Source organism: Argopecten irradians, chromosome 1 (genome assembly GCF_041381155.1).
Source record: "Argopecten irradians isolate NY chromosome 1, Ai_NY, whole genome shotgun sequence".
Classification (NCBI taxonomy): Eukaryota; Metazoa; Mollusca; class Bivalvia; order Pectinida; family Pectinidae; genus Argopecten; species Argopecten irradians.
This window is the reverse complement of record NC_091134.1, coordinates 12,164,218-12,187,506: the sequence shown is the minus strand read 5'-3', so window position 1 is coordinate 12,187,506 and position 23,289 is coordinate 12,164,218. Positions and strand designations below refer to the sequence as shown.

The window sequence follows — 23,289 nt, the reverse complement described above, 5'->3', positions numbered from 1 at the left end:
AGCTTGTTGACACAGCCTTTAAGGCTAGGAAGGAGCTCAGTTATCTCCACTTTATAATAGCTGTCTCAGCTAACAATAGGTGAATATTTTGTAGAATGAGACCTCAATTTTTTTATAAATAGTTCTCATTATATAAACTCAATGCAAAAACAACAAGTAAGTCCAATATAAAAGACAAATGTTGATTATTGATAAAACAGTAATAAATAACAAATCAAATTTACAGTACACTCCCACATTCTTATTATCACTCCAAAACTGTTATTACATAGTATACAACAGACTAATCACAGTTATTTAAAAACCTATCCATAACTTCCAGTATTCACGTTACCAAACAATTTATTAACAACTTGTCTAATTAATTCTAAAGGACGCCAATAACGGTTGGTGATGCCAGCAATTCCCCTCATCTGTCCATACCTGGCCGACTATATCGGTGATTACACCGAATGTCCACAATACCAACACGTGTACTAATAACGCCACGCCTCCAAATGAATGTAAACAAACAGTGGTGATGACACCCACTGCCGACCGACTCACCTAAGATCTAAAATTATTCCAAATATATTCCGTAAATAGCAATGAATTAGTATCCACAAGACTAGCATTTTGCCTTATGAAATGTATCCTAATAAGAATGGAAACATTCCAAATATTGACCACGGCGACACAGATCCGTGTGACCCGGAGCAGATTTAATGCACAATTGATCTCCTGCGAAGTGAAGTGAAGAGTCTTACGTGCCGTCACGCTATATATATATCGTTTCGGGGCACGCGTGATCTCCGGCGCGGATGTCCGCCATTTATAGCCTTCGACTCCGCCCCCTTTTAGCATATATGGAGCATCGTTTCCCAAATCGTATCCCTCGCTCCGCCCCTTTTACCATACTTGGAACATCGTATCCCCAGAACGTATCCCCGGGCTTCCGCTGTACAATATAGTTTTAACAAATACATTCCGCTGTACAATATAGTTTTAACAAATACATTCTTAGTAGACGTTTAGTAAACCATCCTTATCAGAAACATCGTTTCAATACTTTTAATCATAAATATAAACACTTTCTAAATATATTTCAGCTTATAAACATGCCGAAATAGACAAAAAATAATTATGTCACTGGTTCACCGAGGAGAACGAGATGAACGCTATTCCGTGCAAACCCTCGCCCAATACGGCATTATTAAAACCTTTGCTGAAAGAAAGATTGGAACAGTTAATTGTTTCTGATAAGGTTTTATTACAATCTAAACTAATTTTAGCTACTGTACAATATCTAAAACCTTACACTTTCTCTCCAGTGAATGTTCACTCTCAGCCAATGACAACAAAAGGTAGCGACGATGCTACATTTGGTACGACTCGCCAAAAATACATTTATACAAGTAAATACGGAAAATCATTACCACTCAGCGAATACCACTCAGCGAAACCTTAGCCAATATGGCATTTACATCTTGTTCTCACTATTACTTGTTCACACTTACCTCATTAACGATATAAACTAAAATGGAGTCAATCATCAGCTGATTTTACGATCAGCTGATCAGCCACAGTACTCTCGTTAACAACACCGGACATTAGATAACTCTAATCGTGTTCTAAAAAAAAACATAACCATAACATAAATGAAACATAGAGCATAAAAGATGCTCTCTACATATTCAAAGAATGAATTTACAGGATATAATTAACATTATTTAGCGTCATAAACTATATGATTTATTAAAATCCCTGCAAGTGTTGTACAATATTATAATAATTTTCTAAATTCGTTGCAATACATGTGAGAGGTCTTAGTCTGCCTAATTTGGTAGATCTGCGACCTCTTACCGATATTTCTGAAGGCCTGTTTTTATGTTGCTGATTCCGTACTAGTTTTGATGCTCAACTCGAAATGGACACAGACAAGCATCAAATGGCAGAAACTGGTTATATAATGCACATGAAATATCAAATTTGAGACCAAAATACATTTCTGGTAATACCACGTGAAAAGCATGACTTTGTTCCGGCATATTGGTAATTATTACTTGTTCGGAGGTGGTAGCTGATTAGTTGAAATATCAACATTTGTATCAAGTCACACAGATTAGGTGTAAAAAAAATTGTACGCTAAATGAATGCCAGATCCGGGGACAATGCATACAACAAAGCATTTGTATGAATGTACTTGTTTTGACTAGTGAGGCTGATGTAAGTAACGCATCCAGTACATGAAACTCTCCATATTTAATGTACTGTATGTCATGATGGTATCAATAAACATAAGTGATGTTGTGAGAAACACAAATATTCCTTTTACAAGTGTATGGCATGAATGAAAATATTTTCATATGCATGACTATAAGGTATATACTCTTTGATTTGTACTTGGTATGGGATGAGATAATTTTGCCATGGTGATATCTGACGTTGTGTACAAGTTTGTGATATAAAAAGACTGTGCGTATGTACCTGAATACTAGCTTGGTATTTCAGTGATGATATCCTGTCATCAGATACCTAATAACACAACTTATGGTTTTATAGGTCTCTGCTGACATGTTTTATAAAAATGTGCCAATAGGATGTTTTGTCTGCTGAATTGCCTTTCTGGAACCTGTCTGTAAAACAAGTTTATTTAGTAGCAAGTATTTTTTTTTTTTTTTTTTTTTTTTTTTGATAATTATTCTCATAACAACAAACATTTTTTTTATCAACTTGTCATCAGTTCATTACTTGGGTTATATTTTAATGTTACTTGAAATATGTGATATTTACTAGTTTTACATGCAACCCTTCCTCGATTGTGTAGCACTATACATGTAGTGTAGATAGCGATTATCACTGGATCAAGTTCATTTTATCTATATACATGTATATATACATAATTAGGTCACCTGAGACAAAGTCTCAAATGACCTATTCTAATCGCCTTTTGTCCGTCGTCGTGCGTTATCGGTCGTCCGTCGTATGTCCGTAAACAATTTACATTTTCGATTTCTTCTCCAAAAGTGCTGAAGCAATTTCAATGAAATTTTGCACAAACCTTTTAAGGGATAAGGCCAATAACAAATTGTGAAATATATGGTCACCACCCCCAGGGGGCTGTGGGAGAGACCAAAAGAGGTAAAATTGACTAAAATTTCAAAAATCTTCTTCTCCACTCACAATTGTGGTAGAATCAAATACTCTTTATAGATAGAAATGTCTTAAGGCCCTTTACAAAACTTGTGAATTATATGACCCTGTGGTCTCTTGTTTCCATCTGGGGAGGGGGTTAAGTTTACTATAGTTAATATAGGGAAACACATTTTTAGCATTTGTAATAGGAAATGAGTCAAATGTTGTCAGAATTATCAGTATATATGAGATGGCTATTTAATCCTATTAACAAATTTTCCATGACTGACCTAAGGGGCCTTAGGGGCGGGGTCAAAAGGGGTCAAATAGGCTAAAACTATCTTCTTCTGAAATTCTGGAAATGGTAGAATCAAATACTTTTCATAGATGGGAAGGTCTTCAGGTCCTTTACAAAAATTGTGAATTATATGGCCCTGTGGTCTCGAATTTTCCCATGGAGAGGGGGTCAAGTTAATTATAGTTTATATAGGGAAAACGCATTTATGAACATTTTTTGCTCAATTTTCATAGGAAATGAATCAAACTTTGTTAGAATTGGCAGAGGGGCGGGGCCAAAAGGGGTCGAATAGACTAAAACTTCTAAAATTCTTGACATGTTAAAATCTAATAATCTTCATAGATGGAAAGGTTAAACTTAATGTTTTTTTATGAAAATTGTGCATTATATGACCAAGGGGTCTCATGTTTCCCGCTGGGGAGGGGGTCAAGCTTACTTTAGCTTAAATCGGTCTTTTTTGATCCCCTGGGGAACAAAGGGGCAGGGCCAAACAGATTCAAAATGATTAAAACTTTAAAAAAAATCATCTGAATTCACAGGTTTGATGGAAGCAAATACTCTTCGTAGATTAAAACGTCAATTTTATAAAAACCACTGACCGACTTCAAAGGCCAGCATAGAGTGTTTATATGTGTTTGTTTCATTCTATATCCGAACTCAGATGACTTACAGGCCCATGGGCCCTTGTTTTATTCTACATAATAAAGAAGAAGAAAATAATGTAATTCATACTACGCTGATCGTTACCGTTTTATTATTATCTTTATTTTCTCCAAAATGAAGAGTATACACTGATGATATATGAAAATACATATAATAACAGCATGAAATTATATGTAAAAAATTAGTGATAGAGAGAAAATACAAATCATAATTATTTTAAATCAGAGAAAGAGAGAAGAGGGCACAATTCTCTCGGATATTTCTACATCAAAATATTTTCAATATATATATATATACATGTATATATGTACATTGTATATTCATAAAGAAATATACGAGTAAGTTTCGCAGTGATTGTAAATCAGCTACATATACAAATTGAACATTGTTTTAAAAGTATACACTGATATCAATCTGAATTGTTCTATATCATGCCTTTCTAATGTATAGCACAAGGGACCTCCTAATAATACAGTATTAGCTCAAAATCTGAGAGGGAGTATCAATATGAAATAAAATCTGTATTTGTGATTGATGCAATTGAACAAATGAAATTATCTCTTACATTTGTATTTGTTCAGTTAATGAACAACTTAAAACAATATGGCTAACAATATTTCTGCGTCATTTGGCATCCTCAATGCAGACATTTGTTTCATACATAGTTACAGATTTGTAGACTAATGCCTTCCAACAATATCTGGAAGGAAAAGATCCATCATCGAAAAATTTCAAGACATATACATATAAGTTATATTTCTTAAGAATTTTGGTAAAGTCTGGCATAAAACCTATTTGAACATACGTACTCACATTATTTAAAAAATGTCTAACATTGAAAATTCTAAAAATCAAATTTGTTCTTTTCTTTCTTCAAACTCTGCCTAGGAATAATAGTTTTTTTTAATATCTATATAAGCCTCAATAGATGTCCAACCTATTAGTGAAGTACACATATCTGTTCTAGTTCTTCTGTCAAACCCTTGTATAGACTTTATAATAAAATGTTGAGCCCTTTCTAGCATTAATAAATCAGGTTTTGATAACACCCAAAGCTCACACCCATATAGAGCAGAAGGATAAACTTTTATTTTGATAATTTTTGAAATAGTAAGGGGGTTCAGGGCACACTGGTGTGCACCAGAACGTAGTAATGCCATAGTACCACTTTTTAATTTGTTACATGCCTGTTTAATCCTTTCAAAGGATTTATGTTTACTATTCATAATAAAACCAAGATGATTAGTTTCTAAAACAATAGGTAAAACATTACTATAAAGACTAAATGTACAGTTGATGTTTAAAGTTCTCTTATCAGAAAATACCATATTTTACTTTTTGAGCTTGAATACAAAAATCTCTACTGTATTATTCACATATACTTAGCATTTTTGGAGGCTCGTACTATTTGTACTAACAAGACATATATCGTCTGCCTACGTAGTTATATTTGCAGGTATATCGATTATATACATGTAGGTACACCTCTACCACAGTTTTCGACTTAATTCAATAGGTTATTAATGAAAACAAGATATGGGGTTTTTTTGCGGAGAGGGACCCTCCTTGTAAAATACATCTCTCCATCTTGACTGGCTCAGATGTAATACCATTAAACAATGGGAAGGGGGTTAAGTTTTCTATAGTTTATATAGGGAGACACATTCTTTAGCATTATTTGATCATTTGTTTATATGTGTTTGCTTCTTTTTATATACCCGAACTCATGTGACCTTAAGGCCCACGGCACGGGCCTCTTGTTTTATTCCTTGCAGTAAAAAAATAAAATTAGAAAAAAAAATAACAATGTAATACATACTACGTTGATCGTCACCGTTTTGGATAAGACGATTATAATTAATTTATTTAAATAAGATTTAATGATAATCTGCGCGTCGTCAAGCAATTGCTGGTGGCCATTTTCCGGGTTAATATGACACCTGTAAACAAACAAATATGCATACCAAGGACAATAGCTGTTGGTGTCATTTGTTGTGAGGTCATAAAAGCGTTATCGATACGCGAGTCGTTATTAGGCGCATCACTTCCCACTTGTAAGTAGTCATCTATCATGTGATACGCCTCGTTGATTTTGGTCGACTGGTTCCGCCTGAAGGATTTGTCACCGGCTCATGACCAGCACATACTTCCTGTGGCTAACCCCAGATAAATACGACACTCTTCAATGTTTCGGCCACTTTGAACTTAATCTACCCAAGAAGTAACATCCAAAAACCGATAAGAACTGCGCACACCGAAAAACAGGATAATATTACGGAATTTAACCAACATGTGGACCATATTTTTTCTTATCGGTAAGTTTCTTCTCCTTCGATATTTTAATGCAGGTAGTTATATTGTATTGTCCATATCATACCAGACTATATTTATAGTTTAATATCATACCATTGCTTATGGATAATGTTTGTGGGAATCTGACAACTTAAGGTTGGTCGAAAGATCTTTTTGATCTTTGTTGAATATAGGCTTATTTCGCTATTTTCATAATTGTTTCATAATGAGATGAAAACTGTGTAAAGGTAGTACATTAATAAACCGAATTAAAAGGCCAAAATAAATTCTAAATAAAATTTAAAAAAAAAAAAACAATTTCTATGGAATATATATTCAGCCACAATACGGCCTTCTTCAGTCCAAAATAACACAACATGTTCATCTACATGTCTACAAGAATATTATAATTGTTTTGCACAATAATATATCTTCATACCGATGGTTCGTATTATCACATTTTATTTCTCGACATACAAAACGTCAAAATACGGTAAACCAATTTCCTTTCCCGTGTTATTTACTTTCGCGAATTCCCGATCCAAGTGTAAGTGAAAGTTTATCTCTGCGAATGAATATCTTTAGAATTTGTATTGACAGAATTGTCCGTTCAAATTTAAATCCGTAGATAATAATCGTCGCAAACTAGTGTTGAATTGGAGAGCGTGAACATAAGAAGCCGTGAGAGAAAGTTGGTTTACGTAATATAATCCTTTTTTCAACATTGGACTGTGAACTACGGATTAGGATTCAGATATTCATAGACGAAGGTGCCTTGATAAATTGTAGTTATTGTTTATGGGTATCTTTTTAACTTTTTTTTTCCTCAAAAGTTTTAGATATACACGATTGTTATACATACTGGAATATTGGAGAATGCAATCGCGGAGCCGAACGTCTTTTCCGACTCGTTATTCATTTTTTAATTACCACCAATAAGATCGGACCAATTTTTGCGTCTTCATGTCATTATCAATTTACCAAAATTATATAACAAGTCATAACAATCAAGAGCCGTCACCACAATCGATTACTAGCTTCCTATGATGTGAAGTTCAGCCAAAGTTCAGCCAAATACAATTCATTGATTTGCATGATTACTTCACAAACAAGGATCGATAGCAAATTACAAAGATAGCATTACATGTATAACACAATAATAATAAAACGAGAACAATTTATGCATTCAGCAAGCCCGCTTTTCTAATATCAAAATCTCATACAAAGCGTAAGCATAAGTAGATAATCATATATTAACATAAAATAGAAATATTCTTAATAAGTGGCCAGACAACTTTGATATTGATAAATTGAAATGGTTTGTTCTTACATATCAATATGCATTAGCATTAGAAAAGCGTATCAAATCATATATAACAAGTAGAAAAAGGTCTGTTTGTACAAAATGGACATTGTGAAATTAATATTATAATAACATTTTTTCAATATTACTGTCTGGCCATAATTCGCTCACGGATATCGCACTCACTTGTAGAGACATCATGTTTCACCAGCATATTGATGGTATATCTAGAAACATACATAGAGATTGGAAACTCCTTTTTTGTTGACAGGCAGAGGGACCACCGGTTTAAGGCTTTTCCCCTTGACTACCTTCTTTTAAGTGTTTTCTTTTAAACATGATATTTTTGTATCAATACAAAGTTTAAACATGATATCATGAATTGATGTGACCAGTGTTCCCAATTGATGTAAGGATGTTTGAGAACATGAAAATAAGCAATTTGGGTTTTCGAAAATCACACATTCAAAACCGGAAGTGCATTTTGTTTTATTAATATATAAGGGTTTTTTTTTTCCAAAAACGTACTCAAACCATCTTAAAAGTACTGAACTGTTGTAACATATCGTAAGTAATTATCCTATATTTAACTATTCAATAGTTTATCTTAAAACCCCTAAGAACGTACAGGTACATCTGCCGATCGTAAAAATGGCGGAGTTGCCAATCTCTCTAATATATGTCTCTGGTATATCTATAGAGATATATTAATTCTACACCTTAACGTGCATATACCATGAGTGGAATACTATGTATACACATTAAGATAACACGCTGTCACTTCCCTTTGGTTTGAGATAGCTCTTCTGTTTTTGGCTCTCTAGTAGTCCGCTAATGCTTAGGTCACAATGATCGGCCAGTATATGGGGGTAGAGGGTAATCGGGAGTACACAGTTGGTTTTGTCATTTTTCCAACATCGGACAACACCGGTCAAAAAATTGTCACATATCATAAACATAGAAAGACATTTTCATCAACTGAACGACTGTGAGAATGAGCTGTGAATGTGAACTCGGACGGGGGTCGTCTCAAAGTTAATCGCGTCATAAAACGTTTGATATATGTGTGCTACAATTACATATTATTAAAACTAATACTTTTTACATGTATTTAAAAATAATAAGTGCAATAAAATTACATAATATAGTTTTAAAAGAATAAGAATTATTATTATTATTCTCTTTATTGATTCCAAATTTGAAGATAACAAAAGCATGAATAATAAACACATATATACAAATCATTTTTAAATAAGAGTAATACAAAGTAAACATTTCATTAATAAATAGTTATTTGTTCAATAATATAAGTACATGTATAAGTATATACAAAATATATATCTTATAAATAGTCATTTATGTGTTAAATAAAGGATTGTATGATAAATTGTACAACCCGATGCTTTTTATTATCTTAATTATTATTACTTACCCATTATTTTTTGTTATATGAGGCGTTACGGGCTCGCACATCTATTCTATAATTTTAAGGACACAGCATATAATTCAAATTAAAGGGTTATACTTTATAAGTATACCAACTCTTCTTTTCAGTTAATACATGATTAAGCATAATATAATTTACACATCTTCTGCACATAGACAACAAGTTTTATTCTGAAATTATTCAGTTCCTCTTCACTAATAGTGAAGACGGCTTTAGTGAAGACGGCTTCTGTTTCGAAAGAGTTTTTTGGGGCCGATGAGGCAGTGAATATCGACCGAACATATAATGCTAATCGGGCGATTATCATATGATGTCCGGGCGATAACCGGCCTATTCACCGGACAATGTAAGAAAATCGCCCGAGTATCTTACGTACAACGAGCGATAATTATACCAGGCCCGGCGGTGTGAGAGGATCTCTGTTGTTTTTTGGGGGTTTTTTGTGTTAGTTTTTTTCATTAGCTGTGATATTTAAGGTGGCGCGGCACGAGAAACCTCTTAGCAGCCGCAAAAGCGTTTCAACAGATTACGTAGTTTTTAAAATCCTTGAAAATTCTGATGCGTGGTAAAAATTCAGCTTAAAGTGTCGTATTCTTCTTATTACTGAATATCTACACCAAGTCAACTCACTAACAAATAAAACACATGTAGTGATTAGTAATGTTGATTGCTGTTATGGTATGGCAGGATGGATGATTATGTAATAATGTCGTACGGGTTATCTCCTTTCCATGTTATATTAGTGTAATCTGGATTTTGGATGAACCGGAAGTTTTGATTTTGAAATTAGTTGTAAAAAGAAAAGAACAAAAGATAGACCACTGGCGGCAACGTGTGTAGTGACTCTCGCTTTCTTGGAAGATTACAACATGTTGTGTCATATCCTCTCAGCCGAGCGAGTGAAAACTGAAAACTAATGTTGCCCGGCACAAAAGTACGTGTTTGCTTATTATATAATGCAAACATGGTGTTTTGTAAGATTATGATAAACGATGACGATGACTTATGTTGGTAACTAAAGTTTATCTCTCCTTCCGCAATATTAAATACGGAAGTGTCGGGATAGTATAACCAGCGACGTAAATATTATATATTATATCTAAGTCTCTGGTATAGCTGGAAGCGAATTGTGAGATGTAAGGATATATAGATACAACCATTTATCTATTCATTCATTCATTCATTTCATTCCGTAGGCCTTTCGGCCAATAGGTTAAAATAACAGCATGTATATATCATTGCAACGTACAAATCCATATATTAAAGGAGAGTGATCAACAAATATTTGAATATTACATAGATTCATAATAGTAATAATAAGATTCCTTATGATAAGATTCAGATGGTCTTTTATAATAGTATTTTTTCATAAATTTCAACCTTAAATCATAATAAAAAGGACACGTCAGAATAAAATGAAATTCATTTTCTATATATCTTAGGTTACAATTATTACATATTCTATTTCTACGTAGAATGATATGGTGTCTACCTACCTCAATATTTAAGTGGTGACATGATAATCTAAATTTGGTTATCACATGTTTGTATTTGACCTCAATAGATTTACGTAGATAAAATTGGACACGATGATGATTTATCAAATATTGGTATAATGAACCTTTTGGCGAGTCAGATAATTTTGCTTATATGTTGTGCTATCAACCAGTCTCTGTTTTATTATTTGAAAAGTAACGTTGTCAGGAATGTAAGTGTCAACATTATAACCGAGTCCTAATAATGCTAGTTCATTCTTAATATTGCCTATCCACTCGTCATTGTCGTTCATGTGATTTTCAACAACAAAAATCACAATTAAGTTATCCGATTTCATGAGCTTTAACCAATATGTAACCGCTCTTATTTTTCTAACTACATACATAGCTTAACGACCTAATTCACAATATTCTATATCGTTGCTCGTTTTTCTAATTTTTATAATTCTCTTACAAAAATTCAAGTGTACCCTTTCTATATCCGGTGCTTTGTGTAGTCTGTATAATTCGAAAATCTATAAAACAATAATAATGTCTTTCCTTATTTCTTAGTTTCTTATTAATTAAAGTTTGTAATACGAATATGCCGTCTAATGTTGAACACCCCCTTCTGAATCCAAATTGTGCATCTGTTAAAATACATTTTTCTCTCTACTATTTCATAATTCTGTTATTCAAAATAGTAGTAAATAATTCACCGAAACAACTAACAATAGATATACCTCGATATTTGTTTGTCTCATTCACACATCCTTTCTTGAAAATCGGAACTATGCAAGACTGTGACCAGGACACGAGGGGAAAACCCAGATCTAAAAATAATAATCAAATTTACAAAAAATCCCACACAATGAATAAAAGTGTACTTTATTAACACAAATACTTGCTATATTTTAAGTCAGAGATAAGCTAACGGGCCTGACGGGCCTTAATACAGTTCTCTATATCACATATTGTGCAGTTTTCGGCTTATCTCCATAACATAAAAGACCAATATCAGGGGGTCGAACGTGTCTTTGTATATGAAGGGGTAATTTGGTATGCGAAGCAAATAGGGCGTCGAAAGTTCCTCTTCGAGTGTCAACCGTGATAGGAAAATCACTCATGCCACCTCTTGTAGATATTGCCGTACTTTATATGATTATGTAACAAAAATATCTATAGAAATTAGCTACAGCAAAAAATTACTAAAGATTGGAAAAATTATTAAAGCTGATAGAACTTGTAAATACCTGACAGTTGCACATACTCTTTATTAGAATAGAATATATATTTATTTGTTGTCTTACATACATGTGCCATGCTTGCATTTAATTGGGATGTTGAGCAATTTTTAGTTCAATGTTACTATTAGAAAAAAACTTTAAAAAATCTAACTTCATGCCACCATTTTTTCTTCCTACTTTTTCTTCCTTCCTTTCTTTCTTTCTTTTTCTTTCTTTCTTTTTTTCTTTCTTTTTTTCTTTCTTTCTTTTATCCTTGTTTTCATTGGTTTATTTACCTTACCAGAAGAAGTCTCCAAATGTTATGCTCTCTATTGCTGTATGTTTCATTTCATTTTGGCATACAAACTTTTCTTGCAGGTATCGCTTTCGTCAGTGCGCAGGTACAGCCAGGGCAAAGACAGGGTCAAGGTCAACAAGGTCAGCAACAATTTAACTCCCCTTGTCTAGCGTCCTTCGATCAACTTTTCAGGAAATGTTTTATAGACAATGGAAATTTCCAGCTAGACGCCATCTTCTCCCTTATCACCAATGGTACTAGTGGACCTCTCCCACAGGGAATGACCAGGGCATCACTTCTTCCAAGATTATGCCAGTAAGTTATTAATTCTTCCGAGATTATATATGCAAGTGATATCCCCATATTATGCCAATAAACTATGCTTTCTCCCGAGATTATGCCAAAAAGCTGTGCTTTCTCTCAAGCTTATGACAGTAAGTTGTATTTTCTCCTGATTTTATGCCAGAACCTTATACCTTTAAAACTAAAAATTCATGATTTTTTTCCATTAAAAATGAATTTAACACAGAAACAATAAAAACATTTCAAGCCTATTTTTTCAAATCAGTTTAAAACAATTTTTTACTTAGTATCAGAACTGATTTTTAGCGGTGTCCGCTTTTGGTTTTATTAGTAGAAACTAATAAAAAAAACTAAACCTGTGCTAAATTGAACTCTTGATCATTATTATTAAGGGTACGAGCCACGGCTGAAACATGTGTAAAGCCACTTCCGGAAACAAATGCTAAACAACAGCAATGCACGGACAGGGAAAAGCTTATGATGGATTCAACTATTCAGTCCACAGTCCGTGCTGTTTCGTCTCTTTGTGGAGTTGAACGTAAGTTAGAAGAAAGTGTATAATGATTTATCTCACTAAACATGCCGTAAGATCGGTTAAACGTTATTATATAATCAAATGCATTTTTTGGGATTATGCTTAAAAAATATTAATGATTTCAATATACAATGCCATTTATTTCTATAAACAAGATGCACGCCTGGTTTTTGTTAACTGCAAAACAGTTGCAGCCATAACATAGTGCAACCGCTAGCTGAATCCATCGTTAAATTTTTTTTCATGATTATTAACGGAACATTTGGAACTTATTGAAGACTAATAACTATATATGTAATTTATTATGCTAAATGAATGCCAATATATCATACAATCACTGGTGGTATCTAATGATTATTTTATCTATCTACAGCTGAGATGCCAGCATGTCTTGGTAAATTTGATACACGATTTAAGAGCTGCATGACTTCAAACCAGATCAACCAGGATTACTTCTTTAAACTATTGGGAAACACCACTGAAGGTCTTCAGATGACATACGACCAGCTAAAAAATGTCACCTGCGTGTAAGTGTGTACTAAAATAAAAACTTCTCAATCATGCTGAATAGGTTCACATATTACTTTATCTCTGCAATATTTTTCAACTCCCAGATTCACGTAGAAATATGAAAGCGCGTTTTACACATTATATAACTATTTCTAGTCGTGAATATATATGTTTAAATCGTACTTACAGCCTCAATACCCAGAAAACCATTGTACAGTGTGCATCTACGTCACTGCAACAGCTGAATGGCGAGTGTACCCAGCAGGAACAGTATATGGTGGGACAGACGCTACAGAACATGATGTCTTCCTATCAGGGAGTCTGTATGTACATTTCTTTTTCAAATTATTTTAGATTATGAAGAAATGTTATATACATATAGTTATAATTCAATTTTGCTTGCTTCGAGCATTTTCATTGGCTTAAAAATTTACTTTATCAGCCCATAAAGGAAAATATGGCGTCGCCGTTTGTAACGTTGCTTCTGATTGGCTGAGATGACGGCGTAATGATTTCATAGACAAAAGAGTCCCAAAATGTATTTTGAATATTGAAGAGATTATATTTAGTAAATTGAATTATAAGGATTAATTTGAATAGATTACGGGACTTTAAAATCGTCAATAAAGATTTATGGTTTCCGCTCGATAACTTTAGTATTTATTGTTCAATTTCAACCAAATTTGGTATCGGAGTGGCTTGATACTGGTAAAAATCCACCAATAAAAATCCACCAATTGATAACTTCACCTACTTATTAACAATATTTTCAACTGTAAATAACATTTTTTTGTGATGCTATGCAGGCGACACATTCACTTCCGTGGAATTCTTGTATTGAAGACATGTATTTTAAGACATCATAGTTTATGATCTAATTTACTGAGCGACTTTTACAATCAAACAATGAGGTCTGGATTCGAACACACCATGTGCTGAGCAAAAGAAAAAAACTTTTTTTTTCAAGGATAAAAATAATTTTATTTTTCCCGTCAATAGGGCCCCAGGGGTTGGGTTCCCCCGAGGTTCCTCACAAAACAAACAAATAAAAATAATCGAAAACCCATTAACCGATTAAGCTACAGCTACACATATCTTCAAGGCAATACAAAACAAGTATAATGAAGTCAAGATCAAATTATATGTCACATACAACAAAGAGTTGTTCAGCAATCAGTTTGAATGAGCTGTGTTCAAATTAGATATAAGAAGTCTGATTAATTCAGACTATATATATATATATATATATTATATAAAGCATAATATGTAGTTTTGTCTTCATTGAAAAAGTGTTACAAAATATACTCAGCTTAAATTTATGTCAGCCAAGTAACGTTTACCTGAATTCTTCTATCATTTGTGTTGTATGTAAACAGGTGCCGGTCGTCCTCTCAGGCCAGGACCACCTCCGCCACCACAGTGCCTTATTGATTTTGAGACAGACTTGAACAAATGTGCGACGGATGCCACTACCCTTCAAATGAACGATCTGATGATGCTTTTAACCCAAGGAACAGTTCCGGCCGGCAAGGACCCCAACCAAATGAACGCAACCATCTGCAAGTAAGAATAGATTTAAGAAACGAAACTGCATGCCATCAGACCACGTCGTTCAGAAAAAATATCCCAGATTGGACTCATATTACATTATAAAATGGTTTTTTTTCCATTATACTGGATCTTGTTACTTTGACATTTCCTCTTGAAATAGATAAAGATAACTACATTCTCACATTTTGAAAAAAAATATTAATAGTTTGTAATTTATTAGTAAACAAAATAAGTTTTAAGAACAGATACATAAAGATGTCATGGACGTATTTCAGAAATCACAAGGCATTTGAGAACTGTGGAAAAAACGCAATAAAGAAAACTACTTGTAAAGGCAGAGATCTGCTCATTACGGAAGGGACTTTCGCCAACATCTTCATCACTATCGGAGCCTACTGTCACGACACTTCCTGTACGTAAGCATTAACAGTAAACATACCTTAATGAGTATTTCATATTATCATTAAGGAAATCCATATCATGAGCAATTTCAGTATTAATTTATTTTACGGATATTTTCTTTTGTTTTCAGTGCCCGGAGCCTGTATGCTTACTCTCCAATCCCAATTCGCCAAATGCTTTAGTGAGGTTGGTCTGGATGAAGCTCAGTATGTTGGTAACGTGACTGCCCACAAGGGAGCCCTCCTCGGTACCACACGAGAATCAGCTAACAGATATTGCGGGTATTTAGTACTTTCAGTGAACGTGAAATTTTTCTAAACCTTAAGATATATCAATGCAATAAAAGACCTGTATAAGACATATAAATGCAATATTATATATATATGTATATAACAGGACGAGAGTTGTGTGCCTCCAGCCAGGCTAAAACGCCGCTCTACCTACTGAGCTGAAGGAAAATTCTCTGTAGCACGAAGCTAGAAGGCGACTGAATCACTATGCACATTATATACTTGTTACATTAATTTTAAAAAAACAAAACCTTTTAATGACATCGTCATACCTTGCAGTATTCAACATTATATTTCTGTCATAGTAAATATTTATAGCTCATTTCATATACGGTAAACTGGTCAGAATCGTAACTCTGACGACAATCGTGACCATCTGTCAGAATTATTCTGCCCGTCGTTATGTGCTAACCTAACAGATAAACGTTCTATCCTCTATAAACCGGACATCTTTATAAACCGAACAAATAGACTGGTCACGATAACATCAGGTTTAGAAAAGTTATACTGTATATATTTGGTAACATTTATCATGTTTTGTTGCAGAAAGAGAAAGGACTTGTATGTGTGTATGAAGAAAGTGATGCATCAATGTCCTGGAGCTGAACAAACTATGGCCTTGACCGGTTTCGACATTGCCTCTATGGAGAGAGCGGTGAATGTGCTGTGTAATGACATTGATGGTGTGTATACTTTATATGTGTCACACTACCTCCACACTCATGTGTCACACTAACACCACACTCATGTGTAAAACTAACACAACACACATGTGTCATAGACACATCATTCATGTGTCAAACTAACCCCACACTCATGTGTCACACTAACACCACACTCATGTGTAAAACTAACACAACACACATGTGTCATAGACACATCATTCATGTGTCAAACTAACCCCACACTCACGTGTCACCAATTAATGAGTAAATGAGTCGATCTAAAAAAATTCTACTACTTTTAAAAATATTCACGTTGTAAACAATGAAATTAAGTGATATCGTATATCATCACAACGAAAACAGTAATGGTTAGTAAAACTTTGATCACAAGATATACCATGTGTACATAGTTGAATTTATCTCTTATATTTTGTAGAGTATCTAATTGGATTGAAGTGTTTCGCTAAACCAACACCTCAGTCAGTTAAGTGTATGGAGGATATGGGAAATTCTATCACATCTCTCTCTCAAAGAGAAATGTCACGTGGCCTTTCTCTCAACAACTTCTTCAGTACATTTTGCGAGTAAGTTCTCCCTCCGACATTTTTGTATTTATTCCATACCTATTATTCCATACCTTAGTTTGGATATTACTTAAACCTTTACACTGAAAAAAATGTATATACAAATGTACAAATGTAATTATTCTTTAGTCAATATAGTACACAATTCACTTTTGTAATTTTGGTTGTACGCATTAGTCGTTGTACTGATAAGCGCTTAAAGTAGTGACCCTCAAAATAGGTGCATTAGCAGTATGCTGGTGAATACTGTGATAATCGTCCATTTTCGCCTTTTTCACCAGAAATATTTAATACATTACAATGTATATACATGTTATAGAGAGTACGGTTATATTTTGGTGCATTAACCATTTGAGATGATAAACTACTATTAGGCAATACTTTACGCATTGAGTTTTATATTTACGTTAATACCTGTTCATAACATTTATATTGACACATTTCTCGTTTTAGGGTCCGTATAAAACATGTCCAATGTGACACCAGTGCCTGGGATGACTGTGACCCAAAAGCTATAGAACTAAAGAGGAAATTTGAATGTCACCTTATCCCCACCAAGTGTCATCAGATTCATTCAAAGGGAGTTGACGACGTGTGTCCTGTTACCTGTAAGTTTTGTCTATTTTAGATAAGTCGAACATCGTTTAATCGAAGTGAGCAGAAACATCGGTAAACTTCAAATAACTCTCAATTCAGGTTAAATAAACTTCAGGATATCTAGTTGACCCTTGAGTTTTGACATATTTAGGAGTCAAATAACCTTTTCTCAAAAATCTGAAAAGCCAAAGCATATCAAACACAGACATGTGCTTCAAACCCAAAAGTCAAATATGATTTTTGGGAGTCAAAAACATACTCTAACTGGCCATGGTCAACTGGATGCCTTGAACTTCAGTATTAACTTAAATATATTACTGGAAATTGTCAGTGGACATTTTGACAGACTTTTCACCAGCAAGGAAGTACGTTCAAGGTATTTCATATTATCAAACTTGGCAGTCCTTTAGCTCTAGGCCTTTCGGAACATGACAAAAAGTAATTACATTTGTTAGGATTTTGGCCCATGTGGCCTTGAAAGTTGACGTTTTACAGAAAAGTGTTTATATCTTTTTTAATCAACATAACATATTAAAAAATGGAAGTCATATGCCCAGCAGTTAACGAAATATTAACCTAAGTTTCAAACAGATTAGCAAAGGCAAAGAATGATACGTGTATTTCAAAAATATGCAGCTGAATGCAATGTATGCAACATAAAAAATATCAGTATTTGATGTTTGTTAGCATTATTTCTCAGAAAGCACTAAATGGATCTCTCTCAAATTTCATAAATAGGTTCCCCTTTTGCCCTAGTTGTGTATATTGCATTTCGGAACTGATCGGTAAATTAGATAGCCAACTGGCCGCCATCTTGGATTTTGGTAGTTGAAGTCTGTAACCACTATTTCTGAGAAAGTACTGAGGGGATCTCTCTCAAAGTCCATACATAGGTTTCCCTTGAGCTCTAGTATTGCATATTGCATTTTGGGAGTGATTGGTCTTGTATTTTAATTGTTTAAGTTTGAAAAGCACAGAAAATTTCTCTCTTTAACTTGTTAGACATAGTTCCATCTTTAGTGGGCCCAAAGATCCCTCTGGAATCGCTTTTTTAGCAAAACTGATTAAGTGCTTGAGTCACAGAATAATAAAGTGGTCAAATGATTGTATCATATCAACATGTAGATACGCTTACGATAAAAGCAAAATGCCATTATGCTTTCTTCGTAATTACCAGAATGATATTTTTAGTTGTTGATCTTCATGTTGCAATATTCATTGATGTGCTTATGAAGCTCAAAAGATGCTAAAATGGTCAAAAGTTAAAAACTATATTGGTATTTCTATATTTTAGTTTTAACAATTGTAAACATGTTTATTTTTCACAGCTCAAGTGAAGCCCCACCTTTGTGTTGACGATATGAAGGATGGCATCAGGCAATGTATTTCCCAATATAATCTTGACCCGGATGTGTTTCTGGTGAATGTAACCCATGATAGGAGCAAAATGATTGGAGACCCATCCAACGCTAGGAAATTATGCCAGTAAGTTGAAAATACATGAACGCATCAGTCTACGATAATGGTTTTGATATCAAGAATGGTTACATTGATCTTGCCATTTTATTGGATCCTGGTTAGTAAAGCATCTATTTCCTAAATGCCAGATTTCATTGAATAAAAACAGAATATTCAGATTAATGATCAAATTTAAGCCCGTTGGAAAGAGAAAGCTTAGATTTCGGTGCAGTGCTCACATATTTTTCAAAAGTGTTTCATATTAACTTTATGCTTTTTTGTCAGATGTTTGGTGCTTTAAAGCATATGCAATTTGTTTGTATGAATCAACTGCTTCGTGCTAACATACAACTTGGTAATTGTTTGTTGTGGTAACTGATTGTGTAACAGTACAACTCTTTTATTGTCCCTAGGAACAAAGCTCAGGTATACAGTTGCATGCATGAAACTTTGGACAAATGTGCAGGCGCAATAGAGCTTCTCGAACACTGGGGTCACCAGCAAGACAAAGTGCAGAATGGAATTGATCTGCTGTGTGATAACCTTGACAGTGAGTCATCTATATATATAGTTGTAACTTACTCTTATTAAATCAGTACATACATAATTAATTTTTTAAATCATTGAATTTTAATACTAGCATACCACTGTCACTAAAACTTAACACCGAGGTGTACACCTATTTTTTAATTAGTAGAATATGTTCTTAAAATAAATCGATAACAAAGAAAAATGTGAACCATTCATATAGATGCATTGTCTATGAATTTTGACATGAATGAAATTTCATTTTTAACTCAATTTGTCAACTTTACAAAAAGAAAGAATTAAAATGATTAATTACAAAAAAATACGTTTGTTTGCAATCAATGTCAATCAATAATAGTGTGTATTTGTGACATTTACTTTATTTGTTTAGGCTATTCTGCTGGTATGGACTGCTCGGCAGAAGCCCGTTCGGCTGTCCAATCTTGTATCAGCAACTCTGAAAATAGAATGACACAGCTGATGGCGAAGTTTGGCGGGAATGAAAACCTGAAAGATGCTGCTTTCTACCAACCCTTCTGCTCGTAAGCTTCATGATTTCTAATATAACTGGAATATAGAGAATATTTAGAAATGAATTACAACACCGCCTTACTTTTGACAATTAAGGTATACTGAGTTCGACATAATGTTGTGAAACTCCTCCGAGCGATTTTTGCAAATGACAAAAAAGAGTGTGGGGAGGTCATGCCATCGATAGTATTGTCCACGTCAAATTTTGGACCATTTCATGTAAGAAAATGTGCTGCAACTAATGATTTATTGTATCTATTGTTTTGTGCTTTAATGACAATACCCGCAATAGCATTTATATAAAACTTGTCTGTCTGTCTGTCTGTCTGCAACATGTCTGTACGTACTAGGAATGAAGATGATAACTTGAGAACGAATTGATGGATTTTGAACAAACTTCACACAATGGTTGCATTTGTAAATATTTGGTTTGTGTACTTTAGTTTAGAAAACCGATGACCAATTAAAGAAGTAGGTCACAGTAAACTAATTAAGTATGTGCTATTTTAGTATTAAATATTTTAATATCTGTGCTGTAAACTAAGAATTTTCAACGATTTGATAGCTTGAGATTGATGTTTAGTACTGAACTAAGATGAATACATCCTAGGGTCACATTGGCTAGGTCACATGCATAAATTAGGTCATATTCAAGGAATGATATCGTCTTTCCACTAAGCATCCGCTGCTTCCCCATATTTAAAGAACGTGTTTAAATTATTTAGGCTTGTTTTATGAAAAAAATTCAAGCAACAATTTCACTGAAGGTAGGATGTTAGAAATATGCCTGCTGCCCGACTGCATGATTGTAAAACGCCACTAAATTTGGAATCTTAATTTCGTGTTTACCTAATTGAAAATACTTTATTTTTCAACCATTTCATATCTTTAGAGTTTCACGACGATAACTTGAGAAGACATCAACAGAATTTGTTCACACTCCATACAATGATAGCATATAAATAAGCAATAATAATTACTTATATACATACCATAGATAAGAAAATCTAATTGAAGGCAGTGGACGTGTGTTACTTGCAACACTGTTTTCTAGATAGTGTAGTCAAGTTTTGTGGCCAACATCATTCTAATGTAGATTATCAGTTCTGATGTGTACATTATCTTACTGTTGTATTCATGGCATCAGGGTTGGTCAACCTCTTTAAAAAACTCATTGTTGATATACAGAATGACATTGCGGTACGGGTAAGCCGCAAAACAATTAGCGCAACGGTAAATCGTTGATTACAGCACAATTTCCATGTACGATACCGTTTTGATCACTTTCTCCATCCACCGAATTGAATGCATTCTACCGCAAATCTTTTGACACCTTGCTTTATTTTTTTATATTCTTATTCAAATATAAAACATCTAGATAGAACTACAATTTACGATAAGACATCAATTTCACCTCTTTTCAATTTTGTAGGATAAAAATGGAACAACTTCAGTGCGACTTGAACGGCATGAAGTCCAAATGTTCAAAGGCTGTGATGGGTCTGAAGACAGAGTTTGAATGTTCCTTAATCCAGGACCGGTGTATTGGAATACAGAGAAACGCTGTGGCATCTGTGTGTAACGAGAACAATTATGCTAGATCTGCACGTCAATTACAATCAAGTGAGAAAACAGACAATGGTTCAAATGGTGCAAGCGCCTTATCAGCCATCTCTTACACTAGTGCTGTAATTGTTACTTTTGGAAGTATATTGGTTTCCTTGCTTTGAAGTATTTAAACGACAACGAAAACCTGACATAATGCAGTGGCATGTTCTTCCCAGGGTTAAAACACTGTCATAAAACACATAATGAGCATTTGTTTGCTCCATCATGAATATAGGTATCACTGTAACATCAGTATATAAAAATTGGTGTTTTATTACAGGATTTGTTCATCGGAACACTTCATACAATTAGTTAATGTCCTAGTTAATGACCCTTAAGTATACAAACTGCCGTTGTAGCATAGTGTATGAAAACTGATTGATTTCCAGGTTATATGTATATTTTTAAAAATCGGAAATTGTCGCAGGATCAACACGATTTGAAAAATTTAAACCTTGAGAGATTGGCTTTTATCATTCCTGAAATAGAAGGAAAGATCAAATTCCCTGCATTTTCAAATTGTTAAATATGCGATATGTATTCGAAAAACAGTCGCTAAAGAATAACATACATAAACAAGATTACAAAGAGAACATCTTAGAGCACCTATATTTTTATGTACAATATGCAAGTAGACCGAAAATAATTACGATTTACCCAAGAATTTTGAATGAAGCTTTCTCCTCAAAGCGGCAAGTGGACATATAATGTTCCTGGGAAATTTGCAATTATGTCAGCTATATTGAAGTATTTCAAAAACTATATTGTGATATATTTATTTATTTATTTATTTATTGTTGAAAAAATCCATATGTTAAAACATTTTCTGGAGTTCATCGGAATGCTGAAAAAGAACTTTGGATCATGTTTTAATAATACCCGTGTAGAAATTGAACTGTGTTTGCTGTGCATTCTTGAGTTCTTGTCGGTGATAAACAGGCAAAAAAAATAAAGTTGTTAAGAGCTTACTTTCGATTTCGAAAACATTTGTGAATGAGAGAAAGCACTGATTGGATGTTGTGTATGTGTGTTTGTTGCTACATTTGCATTTATATATGTTATATATCATCGAAAGAGATACACTTTTTGAATATTGAATAAACATAAGTGAAAGTAACAATATATGTTCTCTCCCTCTTTTCTTCCTTATTCTTTTCAATTAAATCACAATTCTTGCTAATGTTCCTACATTAATTGTTTTTAAAATGGAACCAGATAAAAAATATTTCCATTTGGTCGGGACTGACACTATATAACCTAATACCTACCAAAAATGGAATTTATGACATCATAAATCTCCTATAATTCTCATTGGTGTAGTGATATGTATAACATGTATTGTGACGTCGTTGTGAACGACGTCATGACATAATGTCGCAATGCACGTTTTTTGTGCGTACAGTTAAAGCTAAACTTGGTAGTGAAGTGCACAAGTAAAGTGGACTAGCAAGTGAACTAGAGTTAACATCGTAGTGCACTAGAGGTCACATCCTACTTATTGCATACATTGTACTTGTACATACTGTTCATGTATATATTTCATTGGATTTTGTTTTTTGATATCTTCATTATTTCAGATGAATTACCAAATGTACTCTGTATTTAAAAGTT

At 33.7% G+C, this 23,289-nt stretch overlaps 1 protein-coding gene across 2 annotated transcripts; it reads left to right on the top strand.

The window, feature by feature from the left end:
- The first annotated feature begins 6,247 nt into the window (after positions 1-6,247).
- Positions 6,248-22,798, top strand: LOC138317706 (uncharacterized). Of its 2 annotated transcripts, XM_069259567.1 has the most exons (15): positions 6,248-6,390; positions 12,197-12,431; positions 12,812-12,957; positions 13,328-13,481; positions 13,654-13,787; positions 14,841-15,027; positions 15,291-15,427; positions 15,548-15,698; positions 16,254-16,390; positions 16,809-16,956; positions 17,410-17,564; positions 18,882-19,038; positions 19,425-19,561; positions 19,931-20,081; positions 21,503-22,798. In XM_069259567.1, exons 1-15 carry the CDS (start codon positions 6,366-6,368, stop codon positions 21,798-21,800), a joined length of 2,352 nt encoding a protein of 783 aa, XP_069115668.1. In that variant the 5' UTR covers positions 6,248-6,365; the 3' UTR covers positions 21,801-22,798. The 2 variants fall into 2 exon arrangements, with proteins under 2 accessions (XP_069115668.1, XP_069115658.1); XM_069259557.1 differs by lacking the exon at positions 6,248-6,390 and having other exon boundaries at positions 11,822-12,431.
- The last annotated feature ends 491 nt before the right edge of the window (positions 22,799-23,289 follow it).

What these genes read in the sequence shown, in the direction of transcription:
- LOC138317706 (XM_069259557.1), top strand. Translation starts at nt 12,136, where the DNA reads ATGTTATGCTCTCTATTGCTGTATGTTTCATTTCATTTTGGCATACAA. An exon ending in AACGCTAGGAAATTATGCCA is followed by an intron (nt 19,039 to 19,424) that starts GTAAGTTGAAAA and finishes TATTGTCCCTAG; the next exon opens with GAACAAAGCTCAGGTATACA. An exon ending in GCTGTGTGATAACCTTGACA is followed by an intron (nt 19,562 to 19,930) that starts GTGAGTCATCTA and finishes TTATTTGTTTAG; the next exon opens with GCTATTCTGCTGGTATGGAC.